Source organism: Gadus macrocephalus, chromosome 6 (genome assembly GCF_031168955.1).
Source record: "Gadus macrocephalus chromosome 6, ASM3116895v1".
Classification (NCBI taxonomy): Eukaryota; Metazoa; Chordata; class Actinopteri; order Gadiformes; family Gadidae; genus Gadus; species Gadus macrocephalus.
In genome coordinates, this window is record NC_082387.1 from 1,192,507 (window position 1) to 1,216,478 (window position 23,972).

Here is a 23,972-nt window from a genome sequence, read left to right on the forward strand (position 1 = left end):
GTATCCTGGGGGTCGGGGGTCAACCAAAAGGGATTCCTGTGATTTCCTTGGCCACGGAGCCACTTCAGTGAGCGGTCCAACCGCTGCTTCAAAGCTGCTTTTTGTAAACGAGCGGCCATAAAAGAGGTCGCTGCTCACTGCCGCCCGGGGGAACGCTTGCCGCTGTCTGTCTCTCCACAAGGAATTAGGTTTTCCTGATCTTTTACTTGAGAAGGTATATTCAATGACATCTTTGCATTGACTATGGTGGGCTCTCAGGTCTCACGCATTTCCCATGCACATGCTCACACCACACTTCGTATTTCTCACGCAGAGAAATTACCAGGATAGCGCCCACCAACTTGCGCCGCTATTTAACAGTGGAACAGGTAGGAATGAAATGGGTTCCCCGTACCTACGGTGACCAGACGTCCTCTTTTGCCCGGATTTGCACTCTTTTTGAGACACTTTTAAAAAAATGTGCCCGGGCTGAGTTTCAAAATCGTCCAGAATTTTATTAAAGCCTCATACATGTTCACATTGAATTTGCGTGGCATTTCTCTGGGTCGTTCAAACTATTTAGGCTTAGGGATGTGATTAACTCAAATTGTTCATGGTCCAATAATCGGTGGGTGGTATGGACGAATAATTGATTATTCGATGTGTGCCGACATTCACAAAGGCAGCGATGGATCGTCGGCAAGAAATCACTTAGTATCTTAAAGGTCCCATGACATGCTATTTTATGTATTCTTTAATATAGGTATTAGTGGGCAACTAACACAGTATTCAAAGACGTTCCCTAAATTCAGCCGTGGTGCAGAGTTACAGCCACTCCGAGCCAGTCGCACATTGAGCTTCCCCCAAATGCGCTGTTTCGGTGGGCGTGTCAAGGAGGAGGGTGGGGGTGTGGCCCTGAGCAGCTTGCAGCCACCATGCGCTCTGTTTACAGTGGATGTATCGCAATGGCGAGCCGCACACAGCCTTTAGCCGTGTTCTGTAAATATTCTAGAACACACGGGAGTCCTGGAGCTCTATATCTAAATATTATCATATAGCCTACACATATCTATATCATATAATAGATATTATCACGGCCAAAAGCTGTGTGAGCCGATATTATGAATCTCAAACGACCGCGTTGGGTTCTCCGACGTTCCTGGTTCTTCAACGTCCACATCAATGTGAATACACACACTGTAACGTGGCGCTCACACTGAGCGCCACATGTGTGTGTGTGAATACACACACTGTAACGCAAGTGTTTCTTGTCGGTTCTTTGACGTGTCTTGTATTTCCACAACGAGACTGTCGTGGGGGTTATCTGAGCCATGGTTGAGAATGAATTGGGGGGAAGGAACTTTGGCTTTGACTCCCTCAAGAACATGAACCACGACATGGAGGAGAAAGGGATTGTTGGCGGCGAATGTCTCCCGCTTGAGCCCCGCTGAGGGACCACCGCCGGAGGCGGAGGTGCATAAGCGCTGCCCGGCAAAGATCCCTTTCTCCTCCTTGTCGTGGTTCATGTTCTTGAGGGAGTCAAAGCCAAAGTTCCTTCCCCCCAATTCATTCTCAACCTTGGCTGAGATAACCCCCAATACGAGTCTCGTTGTAGAAATACCGGAGACGAGAGTCCGACGTGTTATGAGCCATCACACCAACAGCAGAACGGTTATCCAAATAACAAGGAAATGTACAACACTTGCGTTACAGTCCTGGAGCTCTATATCTAAATAATATCATATAATACATAGATATCTATATCATATAACATATTGTGTGCGCCTCCAGACGATATTATGAATCACAAACGACTTTGTCGGGTTCTGCGACGTCTGCGACGTCTCTGGTTCTTCCACTTTCACATCAACCTGAAGTCGACTGAACCGCGCGCTGCCTGCGGCCGGCTGCCCGCTGCCGGCTGCCCGCTGCCGGGCGATGGTGCCTCGCGGCAACCGGCGGCTTGTCGCAGTTCATGTACTTCAGCGAGTCAAACCAAAGTTCCTTTCCCCCAATTCCTTCTCAACCATGGCTTAGATAACCCCCACGACAGTCTCGTTGTGGAAATACAAGACACGTCAAAGAACCGACAAGAAACACTTGCGTTACAGTGTGTGTATTCACACACACACATGTGGCGCTCGCACGGTCGAGTCTCATTGGCGGGCCAACGTCTCTGGGCGGGCCAGGCAGAGTAAGGGGAGGAGCTGAGATTCCTCATGACGTCATGAGCACAGATTTCCAAATCAGCGCGCTTGAGCCTCCGTTTTTTCAAAGGCGAGCAGAACAGCTAGTGCTCGTTTTATACCAAACGCAAGTTTTAGCCACTGGGGGACCATAGGCAGGCTAGGGGAACTCATATTTATGTTAGAAAACCTCATAAATTGAGATTTTCATGTCATGGGACCTTTAAACACAAAAAAATAACTACCTGCTTAGTAGTTCCAGTCAAATTGTCTGTTCAGCCTTCAAAACGAGTGCTGGTAAATTCTGAAAAACTCCAATAAACTGTAATCCTATCTGTGGTATAAAGGCTGGGACGAATTTCAAATTATAACTATGTACACTTTATGTTGAAAGTATAGACCATCGCGATTCCCATTGAAACGAATAGCGCAAAACGAGAGCTGGTAAATTGTGAAAAATTATATAAACTGTAATCAGACAACACTTAAATCCGATAGACCCTATAATATCTGTGGTATTAACGCTGGGAAGAATTTCGAATTCTAAATATGTACAATGCATAACACATAGCTGAGCGGACTAGAATACATCCCGTTGCCAAGTCGTAGCTAAGGTCCATCCTATTTAATGGAGGAGTGAACACCGTTTCCGTTGCATAAGAACCTTACGAGAGGGGATATTTCCAGGTATTAGTCAAACCCTCAGGCGTTACCAGGGTAACAAAGTCATGGTTTGTGAAAAACTTTATATTTGGATTGTAAAACGCATGAAAATATAAATGAATGGTCTTAATTTATTTTCTATGGCAAGTGACCATGGTATAAGCTGGATAATGCCCTTGGACACCTGTCCAACATTAGTTCCGTCCGTTAATTCTTGTTTATTTGAATGGAAAAAATGTTAACGGTCCAAATGTTATTTGGAAATACTTTGACCCACGGGAACGAATGATTGAATAATCGAATATTCTGACCCATCCCCAGTTACGCCCCTACCCTGTTCTCTTTGCATTGGTGGAAATTACTTAGAGTTACTGTCATGTTTTTCACCTACATATATATATTTTACCATTATTGTTTTATAGGGAATCACATTAACAAATTTCTCCTACAGGAGATTGATGAAGTTGTTTCTATTGAACAGAAAGAAACACTTGGTCATACTTTACACACACTTTACCACAGCATTGGCCTACTGAATGCCACAGAGATCTATTTTAAGTATTGGACTGAATGCCTAACAAATATTTAATTATTTTTTTTGCACGTTTGCAACGTTTACAAGTTCAGGGAAAAGTATAGGCCTCTACTGGTGTTGCTTAGGCAAAATCTCACTCTCAGTTCAATACTTGAGGGCCCTGCATTAGTCTAGGTATTTCAACCTGAAGCCCAGTGGCTGAGGCTCTGTGGACTGGGGGTTGTGAGTAATAAAGCAGTCTTGTTGCCAGAGCGGCGGGGGAGAGCAGCAGTTGGGCCCAAAATAGCTTCCCGGGTTGTTGCTAGGCAACAGACAGAATGTCTTTGTCACTATGTCCATGAAAATAGATTTTTCCTTGATGGAAAGACTCTACAGATTGATATAGCGATAACTCCCTGGATAACCTGTTAAACTCATTTATAACCGCAGTGTTTTCAATGCTTCCTGTACACTGCATAGGTATATACAGCATACGTTAGCGTTCACAGGGGATGACATACGTGTTACAGTACCTTCACTGGCCTCCTCATCCTTGTCGGTGCGCTCTGAATGCATCGACCCTCCGTCATTGTGGCTGTCAGACTCGTCCTCCTCTCCTGAATCTTCTCCGCCTGTTGGATGTTATAAGGGGATGGGCTACATTTCATGGAACAGAATGCATTGAGTAGAGAAAGATAACAAGAAAATACAACCTACTTTTCTCTTTGAAGTCTTGTGGAAAACTGTTTGAAGATGCAACAATGGTTATTAGAAAAGTTGAAACTATCAAGGTTTGTATTTCCAGTAAGATGGCAAAAAGATAAGCAGTAAAGTGAGGTGTAACATTATGCATACCCAAGTTTAACTTCTTTAATCCGCTTGATGAAGGCTTCCTTCTTCTCCTTTGCCTTCTTGCTCAAATTTTCTCCTTTTAATCCATCATTGAGGAACGTTTCCAGATCTATGAAGAACAAAGAGAGGGCAGAACAGAACAGCTGTAAAGCCACACTCACCTGTTGGTTTGAACTGGAGCCCTCTACGCTGCGATACATTTGCTTTATGTTCCATACTAGCAGTCTGAGGGTAAACTCAGCCGCCCAAGTTGTGGTGAGGCTACTTCTCCTTTTGAAAAGTCTGTCAGTTGTAAACTCGTTTGGTAAGCAAACAAATATAATACAAACACAGATTTAAAACGGGGATACCAAACGTACCTGAAACAAGGGTTGTTAACTCCTCATATCGCATAGTGAACAGGTAGCAGAGTTAACATGAACCGGCGACCGAATGTAGCAGAGAGTGGTGTTTAACCCGGAAGAAAGCAAGTAAAGTGGACTGGGCTCAGAGTTACCGGAAGAGACTCTGCTAATAATGACTGACCACCACGACTGGGCGGAACCATGCGGAACCTCCGCCGCTCCGTATGCAAGAGGAGACGGATGTGAAGTCTAGTCTTTCCCACTTGCTTCATTCATTATTTCACCAGAGATGAAGGCTGATTAGAAAGCCATAACCTTGAATAAGCTTTCTCTTTGAGAAAAATGTTTTAAAACGGTAGTAAGACCGAACTGTTGCTCCAGCTCTGAAAAGTACCTGCAGGTAGTGGCTTCTCTCACTAGGACTAGCCTACTCCAGCTCTATTTCATATGAATTAGTGTTGGCTCGTTCGTTCGCGAACCGGTTCGAATGAACGAGTCTTTAGAACGAACGAACCGAACCGGTTCGTCTCTCTCGTTCGTTCGGTCGTCTCGTTCACCATTCGATTCACCGGAAACTCGAATGAACGAACGAACGAGTTTCCGGTAGCACTAACGCCACTGAGTCTGACTGACTCAGATGAGAACCGTGCAATGGCGTGCATTCCATGATGCGATTAACCGTTACCGGAAACTAGGCTGAATCGCGAACGACTCCTCCACGTTCAGTCGAGTTTCCGGTGAAACGATTCACCGGAAACTCGACTGAACTGGGAGGAGTCGTTCACGAATCGTATGTTCGTTCAGCCTGGTTTCCGGTAGCGGTAAATCGCATCATGGAATGGACCCCATTGCACGGTTCTCAGCTGAGTCAGTCAGACTCAGTGGAGTTAGTGCTACCGGAAACTCGACTGAATGAACGAACGATTCACGAACGACTCCTCGTGGCGAATCCACCACTAATATGAATGACGGAGGACTCAAGATGGGTGCATATTTTATTTTTCTAGGAATAAAGGAGGATATACCCAATAACCTGTGTGTTATGCCAATTTCTGCTTGTCAGGTTTTGCTACCGTATTGCGACTCGATAGCAGATTCTATCAAATCATGATACCCAAATGCTACCTTACGTCACACATTTGATCTGTAGACCAATCACCTCCATCAAATAATGCTCCCACTGCAGAAACACGTTATTTTACACCACTACTCACCCTATATGTACACTGTTAGAATAAGGGGAGCATCTTTTGATGCTGGTTTAACGTCTTTATTGAAGATTTCAGGGGTACAGTATGTGGATAGACAAATTGCCTATCAAATAATGCTCCCGATGCAGAATCACGTTATTTTACACCACTACTCACCATATGCACACTGTAAAAATATGTGGAGCATATTTTGATGCTTGTTTATAATGTCTTTATTGAAGATTTCAGGGGTAAAGTATGTGGATAGACCAATTGCCTCTATCAAATAATGCTATGCAGAATCACGTTATTTTACACCACTACTCACCCAATGTAAACAGTCAGTGCGTTCACATGGGAAAGCGGATTAAGCTTTATACCGATTTTGCTACTCGAACGGACCGTGTCAATTATCCGAACGTATAGATCGGATAATGGCCGGAGCATGGCTGAATCCGCTACCCTAGGTGGCGCTGTAGCCCGTTCCACAAGTGGTTATCAAGCCACTTCCGGTTGACCTCTACGTCCCAGCAACCAAAGATATAAACAGATATGGCCGTTTCTCAATTCCTAGCACGCGTACTACGGACTCGATGACTTGCAAGTACGTACTTGGCAAGTCCGTACTTCAAGCACAGACTTGCGAGCACGCGAGTACGTACCTGCAATTGGAACAGCAGCGGACTCGATGATGTCACCACCTCTGCTCATCCGTTAACTGTGCTACGGCCTCATTTAGGCATATACTACTGAACAATATAAACAAATGATATAAAACAAAATCCCAGCCTCTTTCATTTTCAAATAGTATGTAAATATTCTGAATGAATAAAAATTGAAAAGATTTGCGTGTCCTGTCATGTGTATAAGCTATACACACACGACTTTATATATATATATATATATTATCTTATATTATTATATTATATATTATATAAATATATATATAAGTTAAGAGTAACTTAAAGTGTAATTCCGGCGCAAATTGAACCCAGGATCTTTGTTTTGGCATTAAAACCCATCAAATAAGCCTCCCAGATACCTTTTTCATTGAAAATCGAGTATTATAGTTTGCCGGGCGCAATGTTTGGCGTCCATGTTGTTGACTTGGGGCATAGTGTTTCGCTTCTAAATCCGCATTTTTGAACCACTAAATAGCACCAAACCTCTGCAGTAGCATGACTAGGGTCACTACACATAAAACGAAGCACAAACAACTTAGTTTGCAAACCCGGAGTTTATTTAAAAAGACAGTTTAACAAGCATTACCGGGAGGTCCGTGTTTACAGGAAGTCCACACAAGTCGATTGCCGAATGCGCCGGAGTTCAGTTCAAGGAGGAACGTTTTGGAATTTATAATTTATATAATATATATTTATAAATAATATATAACAATTGTTGACACGTAAATTAAAGGAATTGCATATGTAAGTTACAGTTACAAAATAATTGTTCGCTACAATCAAGCATAGCACGTTGTTGACGGAAGACGCACTGCACACGTGATTGACGCATAGAGTGAAGGACAGCTCAAGCACCGGAGAAGACGACCCATCCACAGCTTGAAGTCAAGAGAGAGATGGTTCGTGTTTGCGTCAAGAAACAAAGTTATAAGCCCTAACTTCATTCGAGGAAGTGAAAGATGATCTTGTGAGTTGTCCAGGTAACCTCGATTTATTGTGTATAAGGATTTGTGGTGGGAATTTACGGACCACGTCAATCGTTTTCTGCGTCAACCGGGTAGAATAAAGTCATCAGAACGTTTAACAATTGCGGTCATATTTGTGTAAAAACGGTACAAGACCATACAACAAACAATAAAACAAACGTTGCAAGGAGAAGTCCATTATCAGCTTCAACTGATAGATTACCATTTTATTAACCAAATGGTAAGGTAGTATTGGGGGGCAATGCTGTCTTGGCAATGTGAATTCCTGGCTTTAGCCAATGCAATGGAGTTCTCCTTGCAACGTTTGTTTAATTGTTTGTTGTATGGTCTTGTACCTTTTTTACACAAATATGACCGCAATTGTTAAACGTTCTGATGACTTTATTCTACCCGGTTGACGCAGAAAACGATTGACGTGGTCCGTAAATTCCCACCACAAATCCTTATACACAATAAATCGAGGTAAACCTACCTGGACAACTCACAAGATCATCTTTCACTTCCTCGAATGAAGTTAGGGCTTATAACTTTGTTTCTTGACGCAAACACGAACCATCTCTCTCTTGACTTCAAGCTGTGGATGGGTCGTCTTCTCCGGTGCTTGAGCTGTCCTTCACTCTATGCGTCAATCACGTGTGCAGTGCGTCTTCCGTCAACAACGTGCCATGCTTGATTGTAGCGAACAATTATTTTGTAACTGTAACTTACATATGCAATTCCTTTAATTTACTTGTCAACACTTGCTATATATTGTTTATAAATATATATTATATAAATTATAAATTCCAAAACTTTCCTCCTTGAACTGAACTCCGGCGCATTCGGCAATCGACTTGTGTGGACTTCCTGTAAACACAGACCTCCCGGTAATGCTTGTTAAACTGTCTTATTAAATAAACTCTGGATTTGCAAACTAAGTTGTTTGTGCTTCGTTTTATGTGTAGGGACCCTAGTCATGCTACTGCAGAGGTTTGGTGCTATTTAGTGGTTCAAAAATGCGGATTTAGAAGCGAAACACTATGCCCCAAGTCAACAACATGGACGCCAAACATTGCGCCCGGCAAACTATAATACTCGATTTTCAATGAAAAAGTATCTGGGAGGCTTATTTGATGGGTTTTAATGCCAAAACAAAGATCCTGGGTTCAATTTGCGCCGGAATTACACTTTAAGCTACAGTTGTGCGTCTTCTCCATATTGTCCGCCATCGTACCACTGCGAGTGCGAAATGCATCCTGGGATTTATAGTGGTTGCAAGTACACACGAGCCACCTCCGATGCATGCTTGGTGAAACGATAGTTATGTTATTATAACTCTAGTTCTATGATTGTAGGCGTAGCCGTCTAGGCTTCGCCTTATGGGCTTGTCCCGTGGGCTTGTACCGTTGGCGAGCAAACCACCGCTGGAGTCTGCGCATAAAAAGCAGACCCAGGGGGACCACGGGGTGGGCAGCTGCCATCAGGCGCATGGTGGACAGTGCGGTCACGTTTCTGCGAACGTGAAAACGGGAGAGCGCCGACAGGATGGCGTCTCGCCGAGGAGGCGAAAGCATCGCAGTCATGGTGGCTGAGTCTAGGCAAAGCCCCAAGTAGACTGTCTGCCGGCTGGGGAGCGGGGAGCTCTTCTCCCAGTTGATGGCAAAACCCAGGAAGGAGAGATGGTTTATCACCAACATGGTGTCCCTTCTCGCGGTCTCTTCTGAGTTGCTCAGAATAAGCAGATCGTCTAGGTAGAAGAGAATCCTCTTTCCCTGACGTCTGAGCGGTTCCAACGCCGTCTCCACACACTTTGAGAAGGTGCGCGGAGCCAGGGAATAGCCGAACGGCAGACACGCCATCCCCATAAAGGCAAAGCGGAGAAACTTCCTGTGCGCCTGCCGAACAGGGACGTGGAAGTAAGCATCCTTGAGATCCAGGGATGTGAACCAATCGCCCTCTCTCACACACCGGAACAATGCTCCGACCGTGAGCATTCTGAACTTCCTCGTGGCAACGAATCTGTTGAACACGCGAAGATCCAGAATAGGTCTAATTTCCCCTGACTTCTTGGAAACCAGGAAGTAGCGGGAATAAAAACCTAGGTGAGACTCGTGGGGGGGAACGACAGTGATGGCCCCCTTTACCAAGAGACGTGCCACCTCTGCTGCCAGAGCCGTGCTCGCAGCCGGGTCCCGTAGCGTGGTCTCCACCAACCCCATAAAGGGTGGGGGACGACGCTTGAACTGTATGGGATGGCCCCATCTCAACGTGGCGTCCAACCACGATGGCAGAACGCACCGCTCTTGCCAACACGCATAGCGGTTGGAGAGAGGGCGAGCCGACAGCTGAGGAAGACCGTCCAGGAATAACCCGTATTCCTCTGCTCTGCCCCTACCGCCTCCACACTGCGTGTGAACCAAGGGGGGCTTCCCACGAAAGGGAGGAGGCTCAGCGAGCGTAGGAGACGTACCAGAACTAGCAGCTGTAAAAACAACGAGCTGTCTAGACGTCGCGCTCGTGCCCGCTGAACAGGGAGCGAGCCGTCCGGCCGCAGCACCTGTGCGCATGCGCTGTCCGCAGGCTGTAGCCACAGCGCGCGGACCCATCTCCTCACCTATAATGTGGGGAACCAGGAGACCGGTACAAGCGGCCGTATCCACGGGCTCGTGCAACGAGTCTCTGATCCGTCCATGAGGCTCCAAGGGACGCCGCTTCTTAGAAGCAGGTGAACCAGAGGCCATGTGAACACGCCGTCCGACCGTCACCCTACAGCCACCGAGCTGAGAGGGGGAAATAGGCAACATGGAGGAGCGCACCACAAGCGTAGGACGCAGGTGGCCTGGGGAATATCGCTCTTTAGGTACCATGTACTGCCGTTCGGCCGAACGGTCTTTACTCTTTTCTTTAATAGGGAAAGAAAAAGTAGGAGCAAGCGTCCGGAACTTCCCGGTCCGTGGCGCTGCTGCTCTCCCCGTGCGCGGCGGCTGCGGCTGCTGCACCGGGGCTGGAGTCGGAGGCGGTCCCATGGAACGCTGGGACCGGTCTAGAGCGCGCTTCCTCTCAGCCTGCTGGCGGGAGGAGCCCGTGAGAATCGTCCCGAACCGGGAACGATTCTCACGGACTGACTGCTGGTGCGCGAGCACCTCGGAGAACCTGGGACCAAATAGGCCATCTGGCGCTAGTGGACCCTGGACGAGGCTGGCCCGCTCTCGTTCCGGCACCGCAGTGTGGGAGAGCCATATGACCCTTTGAATCATGGTAGCCCACGCCATATGCTGGCCGGCCGAAACGGCTATCGGCTGGCATAGCTGGAGGATGGCGCTGGAAAAGCGGGAAACCGCCAGCCGTAGGCCTCCCTGTCAGCCGACAAGGAGACCATGGCAGAGGAGAGCAGGGCGATGTTGTTGACCGCCGCCGCGGATTGAGAGGCACAAACGAACACCCTGTCCGTTAGGCCGACAATCTGCTTCTGGAGGCGGTCGGGGGGCAGCGGCTTTTCGTTAAGGAGCCCGGCGCCCGGACAGAGAAGCGCTGCCAGGGGAGGCTCCAGGCGAGGGATCCCCCTCGCCTGAGTATCGGCCCACCCCTCCACGTTGGTGAAATCCGTGTAGGATCTTACCGGAGCCTTCAGGGTCGAAGGGTCCTCACCGGCAGCAATAAACAAGTGCTGCAAAGGCGGGAACAAGGGGCACTGGGTAACCCGCCGGGAAAAAGATGGGGTGCGAAAGCACTCGCCCTGCATATCGTCAGATACGGGGGCGAGAGGCGGGACCGGCATGGGAATCCCTTTGATGGCCGCCGCCTCACCCATGATCTCCCGGAAGAGATCGGTCATCCGGCGCGGACCCTCGTGTTGTATGACGGTGGCGGTTGTAACCCGAGAGCGGGAAAAACCGGACGCCGAGTCGCCGAAGACGTCGTCCAGGGAGGCGTCGATGATGCCATCGTCGACGTCAGGTCCGAACAGGTCGATGGCGTCAGCCATTTCCACCGCAGGGGAAAAGAAGAGATGCCTGGAGAGGATCCCCTCTTCAGGCAGCTCCCGGCAGGCGACACAGGAGACGGGGGCCGCCATAGCAGCCGCGGCGTGGTCGGCGCCGAGGCACCAAAAGCACGCCAAGTGCCCGTCACCCGGTGCCAGGGAGGCGGGACAGGAGGCGCATAGGAGTCCTGAAAAGGACCTAGCTCTAGGAGTGCTCTCAGGTGGCCCTGAAAAGGGCCGTTTGTCCGCGGCCTCGCCCGAGCCGCTGCCACCGGCTTGGGAGATCCGTGTTGAAGTTCTCATCTTCTTAATTGTAGTTCTCAATTTCTCGCTGATAAGCACAAGTGCTGAAAGAAAAGGGAGGATGAGCGACGGTATACACCGCGTTATATAGACACGATACCGTGGGAAATGTGGGCGGTGCCCACGCTGATAGGTGCATAGTTTGAATTTTCAGCGCGCGCAGGCGCGCGCACGGGACAAGCCCATAAGGCGAAGCCTAGACGGCGTAGCCTACATGAAATAGAACGGCGAGATCGAGTAGGGTCCGACTGCGTCCTGCAAGACGGGGGCGTGTATTTTGAGGAGGCGTGTCTTGTAAGGAGGGCGTGTATTTAGTCGGCCCTGATTGGTCTGATTCACGACGGCGTCTGGCGTCACACATAGCCTCGTGCAGAGCCATAATCTTAACTTTTTAACTCCACTGTTACAGTAAATTGACTCCCTCCCGTAGCCTACAAACACCAGGCAATATCTGGACTTACAGAAGTTAACTGAAATATTGAAACCCCATTTTGTGTACCTATGGTGTGGCAGGCTGTGTAGCTGTATGGCAAAGATAACTACGTTTTGTAGGTTTTGACAAAAACGGAACAGCTTCGTAACAGAAGAGTTAACGATGTTGTTGCTCAACAAGACAACTGCTGGAGCTCCAATAAAGTTGCTTACAAATAAACTCCAACATCAGAGTAAGGAAGGACGGGGGAAACTTCAGTGGAAATCCCATTGTCATTGTGACACCGTACATACGTATTACGTCATCACGCTGAGATTGGTCAGTCGTTGTATAGGCGTGTATTTCACACGAGGGGCGTGTATTTCACACGAGGGGCGTGTCTTGCAGGAGGACGCAGGACGCAGTCGGACCCTATTGGCGAGATCGAGCACGCATCAAGAACACTTCCGGGTTTTACGACAGTACTCGCTTGATGCGTAATTCGAATTGGAACAGTGCTCGGGCAACGACTGATGACGTTTCACGAGTCCGCAAGCACACGAGCACGCACAAGTACGCGAATTGAGAAACGGCCATATAGATATACAGGGCTCTGAAGTCTTACGCATTTCAACCCATGCACACGCTCACACGCCACACTTCATATTTGTCACGCAGAGAAATTACCTATGTAGCGCCCACCAACTTGCACTGCTATTTAATGTTGCGTTTCTCTGGGTCGTTCACAAACTAGTTAGGCTACGCCCTCCCCTACTCTGTTCTCTTTGCATTGGTGGAAGCGACTTTAGAGTTACGGTCATGTTTGTTTAGATTTTTACCATTATTGTTTTATAGGGACGAACATTAACAAATTTCTCCTACAGGGGATGGATAAAGTTGTTTCTATTGAACAGAAAGAAACACTTGGTCATACTTTACACACACTTTAACACAGCATTGGCCTTCTGAATGCCACAGATATATTTTAAGCATGGGACTGAATGCCAAATAAACATCTAATTATTTTTTTCCACGTTTGTAATGTTTACAAGTTCAGGGAAAAGTATATGCCTCTACTTGTGTTGCTTAGGCCAATAGCCTTTTGAGGCAGTGTTGTTTCTGAATATTAGTGTTAAGGGCCAATAATGCTTATTATCGTACATTTGTCAGCATGTCCTTATGGCACCACATATGTATGCAGTCACATGTTAATATACACCCCCCTCCCCCCCGACAAAATCTCACTCTGAACTCAGTTCAAACTTTGAGAGCCCTGGATATGTAAGGGATAATGTATAGAACGCCGGTCATTATCGAGAAAATAAGCCCCGACAGGGCGAACAGGACACCGACGCGCAGTGGAGGTGTCTTGCTTCGCCATGAAGGGGCTTATTTTACGATAATGACCGGCAAAGTTCTATACATTATCCCGCTTATTACACGGCTACTTGCCAAAACGAAACAATTTATTTACAATGTATTTGTTACCAGCATTCATAGTGTTGATCAGCAGAGAAATAGTCCGCCCAAGACGTTGACGTCGTCGCTTAGCAACCGACAGCGCTTGGGTTGATACATACATAGATACATATCCCGCTTATGTAGGGTGTGTCCCAATTCATGAATTGGGACACACCCTACATTGACAAGTTACAAGTTACCGGACTACGTGCGGAGTGTTACCAAAGGCAAAAAGTCATTTTGTTTACCTTGACAGCGGTCATTAATCATCCGTTGCCAATGAATTATCCAAAAATAATTGACCGCCGGAAGTTGTGAAGTGCCCATGCAAGTGAAAGGAACGTTGAAAAGACCCGTCTATTAAAGATGTATAGAACATTATGCTGCTATTCATTTGGATGATACGCTGGTACGAACGATCAGCTTCAGTGAGAACTTGACGTATTTCCCTTGCTCCAGACTTCCAGTTTGCCATTTGTGTTCCTGTCGAGCCACGAGGGGGAGTAGTAGCAGGCTATTCATCATTAGCAACATAGCCTCTTTAGCAAACCAGCTTGAAAACAAAACGAATTGCACGCAAAGCAAGACCGGATTAAAGCAGCAATGAAATCAACTGTGTAAGAGGATTTAAAAACGACATTAAAACCACCAACGTGGTACAAATACAAAGAAAATACATCTCAACCCCCATTAACTATGGCGCAGCCACCTTTGCGAGTTGTACAGCTCTGCTCTTATACATTTTATTGACAATACACTGGGATGACAATACAAGACTTCCACGAATGTGCATTTGAGGGAGAGTTTGCTTTGCATTCCAGCTGGCACATTTCTATAGGCTACTATAGATCCATTTCAAAACACGTTCCAAGTAGGCTATAGGACAAAGCATAATACATCCTGGAATGAGTGAAGGTTGCCTGCTGACATGTTAAAATGACTGTCACAACTGCCATGAGCAAAGAGCAAAACCATTTGCCTATAGTGCAGGCTACAGTAGCCTATTCGATATTGAAGTGGGTTACTGTACACTCTTTGTCACTGTACAGAGTAGACAATATGATTTGCTTGTACAGCACCTCAAAAAACTCACTGTAACCTACAGTATATTCATAGGCACACCCAGCCTCGCTTTCAATATAAAACACACTTGTATTCTGTAATCACCGTCAGTAAATAATAATATGAAAACAATATAAAATATCTTTCAAAAAGAAAAAAATATTTGTTTACTGTAAATGGATATAGGTCAACAGATGCGCAATGTTCAGCTGTCAGAAATGTGTTGGGATCACTTGTAATCCCCCTAGCTCTCAGGCTGTGAGGAAATCAGCAGCCCGCTATCGCATCTGCTTTGATGTGAACGCACACATAGAGCAAAGCTCAGAGCCGGACAATGATGTCGTAGTAAAGCCCTCAGGTCTACTCTGCATGTATTAACTGTGGCTAAACATCAACTGCATTGAAGTCATCATAACTTCATAAGTTCTCATTTTCAAATGATTATGAATACTATTATTGTTATTTGAAGCCGTGTCAGTCTTGACTGTGGGTGGTGTGGTCCTCTGTGTCTGCTAGTGTCTATAATACAGTAATATTTTTGTCAACATTATCAAACGGAAGAACTTTTATTATGAAGAGCACAGGGCAACGAAGCACGCTAGCCAATAAGAGGACCCGCCCAGCGACGGAAACCAGATATTGAGTGGTATATTCGTTTTGTTAAAGGGAAACTTCACCCTTTTCCATCAAGCTTTGTATCATTAGAAACCCACTCATATTTTTGAATGGTCGTGCATCATTCCCTTATTTTCTGGAGAGACTGGAGAGATCCGTATCGATCTCCAACACTTCCTGTTTAAGATCACGCAATATGACGATTTTTGCGCAGAACTAAATAGTGTAAGAGGGGAATATTCTCGTAAGACTACAAGCACTAGTCCCACCCCTCTATAGGGGGTGGGACCCACTGACGCTACAGACCTATTAGAGCAGTGCCAGTGGGTGGGACTTCACCAGCAGAAATTAACATCCACAGCGTCTGAAGCTAAGCTAACAGAGGCTGTTGATAAAACGGAAGTACAATGGCGGAAGGTACTGGATCTGACATAGAAGATGGCACCATGTAAAAGTTCACCATTTCGAAAGAAATACAAACGAGGACTAATTCACTTCTATTCACTACTAATTCACCAACATTTACATTCACCAACCACTCTTCACTAGAAATGTTGTGTGAATGATTTTCAAGCAGTCTTGCGGTACCAGCTTGGTAGATGGAACAGCCAGGTGTCCGATAGGCGGAGATCTAGATAAGCGGGAGTGGCCAGCGAAGCTGGGCATCGTGGTGCATGGTGGGAGTTGTTGTCTTCAATCCACAAGCGCCAAAAAGTCACTTTCTGCCTTTTCTCGGTCAAGACGGCACCAAATTTTATTTTATTATTCGACTACATATAGGACCCAATTTCAATACATATTCATGCCTCCACCGGTGAAATGCTCCTTTAAGTAAGAACCAAAAAAGGAATAATCAAACTGCAATTTAGATTTTCGTTTTTTTGACAAAATGAAAAGACGAATAAAGGAGCTGCACTTTTGATTTTCGTTTTCTTGTCAAAACGAAAAATTGAAAAAACAGCTTGTTTTCTGGTTTCTGCTTGCGTAAATTATTCTGTGACAGAGTAATAAAACGTACCTTGCTCGAATGTGAGCAAGAGGGTCCGTGTACTTTGCGGCCAATGGATTTTCGTTTTGAAATGAGAAAACCAAAATCGGGAAACGAGCTGTTTCCCGATTACCATATAGAGATAGGAAAACAAAAATCCGAAAATGACCCATTTTCCGAATTTTGTTTTGATAATAGAAAACGGAAAACGGTAAAACGACCAGTTATCTGATTTTCTTTGATGTGCTTAAACATGGACATCGGGAATTAAAATACTGCGTGGAAATCTTCTTTCTCAATTTTGCGAATATTTTTGTGTTGTGACCCGGAAGCTATCAGTAGTTGGCGCGCGGTGTATTTAATTTGGAGCCAAGCTATCAGTAGTTGGCGGTGTATTTAATTTGGAGCCAGACATCCTTGAGACACACCTCAAAATGGCATTGCACGAATATGCAGGTTTTATTTCAGAACACCGAAATAATGGAATGTCCTGTGGGGATATCGCCACTGCGTTATGCACCCAGTTTGGAACTACACGGGGGTTTTCCGAGAGGAATGTGCGGAGGTGGTGTGCTGAGCAGGGGCTTGTCAGGGACTTCTGCCCTGATAGTCAACTTGAAGTTGAAGTCGCTGAAGGTATTCTCGAGGTAGGTTTTTTTTTATCATCCGCCTTTCACGATTACCGCTTTTGTTAAGCATACAAAGGAATGCTACTCTTACATAAAAAGCTGACCAGTTATATGCAAAGTCGGGCATCTGACTGGTGCTAATGCAATTTTTGGATTTAATTCATAAACACGTTGGTTGTTAATCAACAGGAAATATTTCTGTATTTTTAAAAAATGCACGTCTTAATCTTAAATTTAAACTAAGATGATTTACTATTTATAATTAAATATATATATTTAAGCAATATAGTAGGCTGCGAGTGGGGTAGGTAAGGGATATTCCCACGGGTGGTGTTCGGCCGTAGGTAACAGCAGGTAACAATATCCCTTACCTACCCCACTCGCACGAGTACTATATTGCTTTTATAAAACAATTTTATATTCAACCAATTAACATTTCAACACAAAGTTATTGATTTAAAAAATGTTAATTTCACCATTGTTTCTCCGCAACAAAAAATAGTTCCAGTCAACGTCTTGGTTTGGAATTACAAGAACTAACAGTTATCATCAGCGCGCTTTAGAATGTTTCATCGCAGAGTGATTTATTATTAGCTGTGAAAGTCCGAGTTGGGATGTCCTGGGATATTCCAACTCATGGAACGTCTCTCGTCCAATCAGAAACGGCTTAATAACTCGATAGAACCCAATTGTTTTATAATATGTATATATATTATGTATGCTAAACATCATACCTACACCCCCCCCCCCCCCCCCCCCACCCCCCCAGACTGGATCGTCTTTTGGTCGAAAAATGATGACTGGATATCTATCCGCAAAAGGGGTTAAAGCTTCTGAAGGCAGAGTGGGCAATGTGTTGAGAAGTATTCATCAACCCTACCACATTGCAAGACAGCAGGTAAGGTCAAATAGCATTGTGTTTTCTACATTTCAATAGAACATACGTGTTGAGATTCTAATCATACGAATGAAAGATTATTGAGTTTTTATTATAATGGAATTCTTATATTTTAGGGTGCCCGGAATCTGAACCCCATACCCTACAATGCAGAATACATGGGTCACAAGCTGCATGTAGATCAGAATGAGAAGCTTGTTATGTTTGGAGTGACTCATGTTATGGCTATCGATGGTTTCAGCAAGAAGGTGGTCGGTCACTCCACCATGCCAATAAAGAACAACATCGTGATTTATGAGGAAGGGTACCGGTAAATTAACTTCACAGACTTTGTAAGGTGGAACCCAAAGTTGTCTCCTTAGGATGACCCAGACTTGAACAAGTACATTAAAAAAGGTTAAAACCTAGATTTGTAATATGGAAATAATTAATTTGGAAAAAACAAAAAACTTTTTCCCTCTTCCAGTTTCTTAGTTAATTTTCCAGTTTTACTATTATTGATATCATTCCAATTTTGACAAAAAAATGTAATTGTCACTTTAGCTGGCCATGGCTAAGAGACTGATGCTGTTTATGTATATTTTACGTTTGTCGGTGATTTATCTTCAGGCCTGCTGTTCTTTCCTATGGAATATGGGACCAGGTCAGAGTTGACTGTGGGAAAGAATTCTATCTGGCTTTATTCATCCAGGAAAAACTGGCAGAACATCGACACAATACTCAAAGGCAGCCCTACCTTCAGACACCTTCTACAAGGGTAAAATAAATGTGTTGTTAAAAATTAATCCTGGTTTCTTGCCATTGAGGCGTATTTCTAATGAGGGCAGGCAGACTGACAATATCCTTATAACCTGCACAGAACCATGTGATAGAGAGAATGTGGTCGGAGGTGAATGCTCGAGTCAACTACCCTTTGAAGACAGCTCTGGTACAGCTGGTGGACCAGGAGGAACTGGACATGGAGGACAACACATCCAGGTATTGTGTGTCAAACCTGACATGCCAGCTGGCTAGGATTGGCATCACAAATGTACAGGCATGGAATGCACACAGGATCCCAGGTATGATTAATTTCATTTTACTGGCGGTATTACAGGCATAACTTGCTAATAAAGCAGTGTAAATTAATTTTGATGTTCTATTGTAGAGTTCAATCTGAAATGGATTCACAAATGTGTAGCTCAAATTGCAACACTGCAAATCCAGTACTTTCTGTAGAGGGGCAGATTCAATTAGTAAAACATGTTATTAGTTAGAATCAAGTTTTTTGGACGTTGACCATGTTCTTGCTTTTTTAGATGACTTCTACAGGTTTGGAGTTGAATGTAAATGAATACATGCTCAAAGCACAGACATTCATCTTTAATTTGAGGGCATTTACATTGGGTGAATTTTGTAGGAATGACCCCCATCTGAATGAAGCTGTCATTATTGTCAACTCCAATATGCTGTGAAAGACAACTAAAATAACAAGTCAAAACATCATTGGCAAAATGATTACCTCCCCACAAGTGTAACCCCTTTAATCTCACTACTCACTTTACTGTCTTGCAGGAAGGGGAATACCAAACGAACTGGCTAAAGAAGGGTGTCCTGCAAAACTTTCTGAGGACCTTCTGCCAGTCGGTGCAGTTGCAGCTGACCTGTATCAGCAGGAAATGGGATCAGCCTTGAAAAGAGAATCCATTTTTGGAAGTGATCCTTTCCCCTCTGAAGAAGCCCAACAATGGACTGAAACTGAGTTTGGTTCTCTCTTTGATTTGCTATCCCTCTTCCAAAATGTGGTTAACCATAACTATGGCCCTTTTAAAAATGCAGTGAGGTCTCTGATTGATATAACCTCAAGACATGTGCGACCTGTTACACAGTGACCTGCAATGGTCAATGAAGAAGCAGTATACCAAAAATAACATTTTATTACAACAATGATAAAGTGGAAGTTGTCTTTTTTTTCTTTTCTTTTTTTTAAAACGGTCACACACAATATAAACATTACAACAAACAACATCTTTCTGGTCATGTACCCATAATAACATCCAACAAACAAACTGAGGTAGTTCCAGTAATGTAAACATAACAAACAATAACAAACAATTATCTATCAAATCAAATCAATTTCTCTCTCCTTGAAAAGTGACAAGGCAGCAGAGAGACCCTTCACTTCATGTATTTTATTTTCAAAGTCTCCTGCCCTGCATTTCAAGCAGTGGTCTGATGTGACTAACCACAGCTCCACACAGGTACGACATCCAATTATCGATTCACAGCATGTGGCGAACATGGGATCTGCCATTACAGCTGCAAGGTTAAAAAAATGTATATTATAAATTGATGCAGAAAATAACATTTAATTGTTAGTTGCAATATAGAAGGAAATTAACTAAGCAATCAGAAGTGTGTTTTATCGCAGAGTGAATGTTGAAGATGGCGATGAACACCCGTGACAGCTGGTCAGCGCAGTGCTTGAGGGTGGCAGGCGGCTATGTTTTGTACTGTAGAATGACCTACTGTTACATATCTTACACGTACCTTTACACACAAGACATGCAAAGGCTTCCTTTAAGGGCTGCAAACCGACATTTGCCATTATCTCCTCCTTTTGAGACTTGGCCAGCTGAGACAGCTGGTTGATTGAATTAGTGACCTCTTGGAGACTCCCGGCGGCTTGCTTCAGCTGGTCAACACGTCCAAGGACCTCCTGCAGGCTTGAATCTCCATCCCTTCGACTTAAATGTATGAACAGAAAAGAAAGGATTAAAGATTTTTTTCAAATGGTGCATATGAACAAATGTTTGAATATCTTTCTGAATATTTTATAAATCTTAATTTACTCTGTAAAAGCGTCAACCTATGAGACATTGTTGTCATATAATTGAATCATAATGACTTCATTCATGATCATCACTCAAAAAAGCAGACCAAATTAAGTTCAAATAATAATTATTCTTCCACTCTACTTTCTTTTTCCTTTCTTAACTTTTGCATTACACTGGTATTTCCTTCAGGAAGTTTTAGTTCATATATGAATTTGCCTACAGATCAAATGTTGTATTACCTTGTTTTAGCTCTTCTCCCATTCTGAAACTCCACAAAGTCACTTTCAGGCACAGCATATATTTTTCTTGAGTTCTGTTTCCAGAACTGGGAACCTAAGAAGTCAGAAAACATTAACTTCACTTCTGTTTTTAAAAGGGGTCATTGACTTTTTGGGGGTATTTCACACGGTTCCTTACGGTCTCCGAATAGGGTATGTAACATTGGTTGGGCTGTAAACAAACACGTGTTATTTATTTGAATGAAACACAGTCAGGGACATGAAATAACGTTAGCCACATTGCCAATAAACTAAACCATCACATCTACCGATAATAGAAACAGGGAGGATACGTTAGCAACAACATAATACTACAGCTTGCGGTTGTAATGAACAAAGGGTCAGAACAGCACCTTTTCAGCTACATCTTCTTAGCAAATCCTGCTTTACATACCTACCGGTTTCTAATTGTGAGATTTGCATATGAAAGAAGTGTCAATGGACTTTAAGGGTTCATTGTATGTACATTTTACCCACTGAACTGTCGTTAATCAACTGTGACAAGGTAAATTTGTTTTTTGCAATCAATGACTCCTTTAAAATCAACATTAAGGTTTATTAGAAACCACAAATTAGAAGCAAGTTTCTGATCATACAACTTACTTCTTGTGCCCTCAGAGTCCATTATTTCGTTTCCTTGGGTGTCCGTCAAGGTAATAGGCTCATCAGAGCCCACGGCATCTTGAACTTTGGCCGAAATTCGTTCAACGCAGGCCTCAGCTTCCAAAAAGCGCACAACTACTGTCCTGGAAGGACTGAGTTTCTCATTAACAATTTCTGCCAGATGGATTGACCTGGGGATAAATCAGACCGTCTTAAAATCACACCTATGGGCCTAAAATGATATTTATATATTATAGGACGAGATTTTAGCAGCAGAGATCAGTTACATATTTAACAAGTTACATATTTAACAAGTAACCTTTGGAATGATCTTCCCTGGAACAAGCTAGCTCCACTAGCTCGTGGAGTTCCAGCTCGTGGTGGTGGTGGTGGTGTTTCAGTGGAAAAACCAGACGCAGAAAAAGATGTGGCAGAAGCAGAAGCCGGTGAGGGTCGGCGCATGAACCCAAAAGCAGGGGCACCAGCAGCGGGTGGAAGGTGCTCTGCATCGCCGTGGACCTCATAATGACTGCGATTAGTTAGATTAATTATTGAAAAATGGCCTGCTGGCTCTGGAAATATTGCCGTGTTGGAGTCGTCCGTGATATAAAGACTGCTGCAACTGACCTGTTTAATAGAATTAAATGAAAAATACCATAAAGGATTAAAAAACATTGTAATTAAATAGTACAAATACTACTAATCCCGTGTTTCCATAACAAATATACATCACAGGTCAACATACTTAAAACAATTCATATATATATTAGGGCTGTGAAATGATAAAAAAAAAAAGTGTGGATTAATCTGTGGATTAATCATGATTTATCACATATTACCGATTTTCTCTGTATATTAATCATGACAAAAGACGGATATATACATTTAACATGTTTTCTTTTTTCATTAATGAAAAACTAAAACAATGGTGCTGCAACTCAGCAGTTCTTTAATAATAATTAATTTTATTTGTAACGCACTCTTCAGAAGTTTGTTCAGAAGAATCTCAGAGCGCCAAGTCTTTAGCAGTTCTCTTTGCTTTTCCATATGGAACATTAATATATCATCATCCCAAAAAGAATTCGGGCTTTTTAGCTATTGTTTGGTTGAATACAAATGTTTCTTATCTTTTCAAATCAAACAGAAATGATTTGGGCTTCTTAGCCATTGTTTTAGTGGATGGTTGAAAATGTCTCTTTATTGTCAAACAACCATTGACCACACCATGACACAATATAGTCTTCCTTTCGCCAGCTGGTGTGGCAAACTACCTTGTTCACATTCCCTGATAGTAAAGCTGACGGCTTCTTTAGCACCATGTGTCCTGTGACTGACAAGTGACAACAACGTCTTTCACACGGCATTGTGGATGAAGGAGTGGCTAGATATTTGCGAGCCCTGGCAGTTAGATATTTAGCGAACTATGCTAACTAATCAATCTAGTTGAGAGAACATCCCTAAACAGTTATGTCATGTCAACTAGTATTATTACCACTACTAGTACATCACTAGTCTCTCCAACAAATGAGTTAATGTTAAAATCAAAATGTTAATGTTACCGTTTGTAAAATTGCATGTGGGAAGTCAAAAAACTATTTTGCGCTCAAAAAATAGCCGCGGCTATGCTAACATTAACTCATTCTACCTGTCGTAGAATGACATGCCACCAAGCTAAGGCGCTGTGAACTGTGTGAGCATTTTTTTTGCAATGGATAAAAGTGTCAATTATAAGTTGAAAAGTAACATCACCTGAAAAATCCTGCAAATTTTGTCTGCAGACATGTCCTCTTGCTTCATAGTCAGCCGTTTGGGTCCGCGAAACAATATGAAGCTCTCCATTTCCATTCCATGCAATGTAACGGTTAAGCTTGTGAGAGGAACTTCCGGGTCACAACACAAAATCTTCGCAAAATTGAGAAAGAAGATTTCCACGCAGTATTTTAATTCCCGATGTCAATGTTTAAGCACATCAAAGAAAATCAGATAACTGGTCGTTTTACCGTTTTCCGTTTTCTATTATCAAAACAAAATTCGGAAAATGGGTCATTTTCGGATTTTTGTTTTCCTATCTCTATATGGTAATCGGGAAACAGCTCGTTTCCCGATTTTGGTTTTCTCATTTCAAAACGAAAATCCATTGGCCGCAAAGTACACGGACCCAAGAGGAGCAAGGTACGTTTTATTACTGTTTTCTGGGAATAATTGACACAATTCAGAAACCAGAAAACAAGCCGTTGTTTCGTTTTTTCTTTTTTTTCCAAAAAACGAAAATCAAAATTTCAGTTCGTTTATTCGTTTTTTCGTTCTTACTTAAAAAAAACGAATTTACCACTCAATATCTGGTGTCCGTCGGTGGGCGGGTCCTCTTATTGGCTAGTGTGCTTTGTTGCCCTGTGCTCTTCAAAATAAAAGTTCTTCCATTTGATAATGTCGACAAAAATATTCAGGGACGCGGGAAGTGGGGGTGCTTAGGGTGCTGCAGCACCCCCCTGGCTGTCCCTGGCTGTAACTACAAGAGAGAACGTTTTCTGAACAAATCAATACTTTTT

The 23,972-nt window shown here is 43.8% G+C and overlaps 1 protein-coding gene and 2 long non-coding RNA genes across 5 annotated transcripts in view; 1 reads left to right on the forward strand and 2 right to left on the reverse strand.

Moving 5' to 3' along the window:
* skap2 (src kinase associated phosphoprotein 2) overlaps positions 1-5,060 on the reverse strand; it is a 362,220-nt gene extending 357,160 nt beyond the window's left edge. The window contains exons 1-4 of one of the 3 annotated variants that reach the window (XM_060053605.1): positions 4,554-4,902; positions 4,198-4,303; positions 4,060-4,085; positions 3,876-3,974 (exon numbers count right to left, since the gene is read on the reverse strand). In XM_060053605.1, the coding sequence (XP_059909588.1) occupies positions 3,876-3,974; positions 4,060-4,085; positions 4,198-4,303; positions 4,554-4,587 (265 nt within the window). In that variant the 5' untranslated portion in view covers positions 4,588-4,902. Of the gene's footprint in view, positions 1-3,875; positions 3,975-4,059; positions 4,086-4,197; positions 4,304-4,553 lie in introns of all 3 variants that reach the window. The other 2 variants (XM_060053603.1, XM_060053606.1) reach the window with 2 other exon arrangements.
* An 11,195-nt stretch (positions 5,061-16,255) lies between these two features.
* LOC132459165 (uncharacterized) lies at positions 16,256-19,418 on the forward strand. Its single transcript, XR_009526120.1, has 5 exons — positions 16,256-16,846; positions 17,598-17,726; positions 17,843-18,483; positions 18,586-18,787; positions 19,281-19,418. It is a non-coding gene; the product is annotated as an uncharacterized LOC132459165 (long non-coding RNA).
* Positions 19,419-19,907: 489 nt separating this feature from the next.
* On the reverse strand, positions 19,908-23,578 carry LOC132459166 (uncharacterized). Its single transcript, XR_009526121.1, has 4 exons — positions 21,743-23,578; positions 20,782-21,614; positions 20,256-20,452; positions 19,908-20,024 (listed from the first exon to the last, which is right to left on the reverse strand). It is a non-coding gene; the product is annotated as an uncharacterized LOC132459166 (long non-coding RNA).
* Positions 23,579-23,972: the final 394 nt, after the last annotated feature.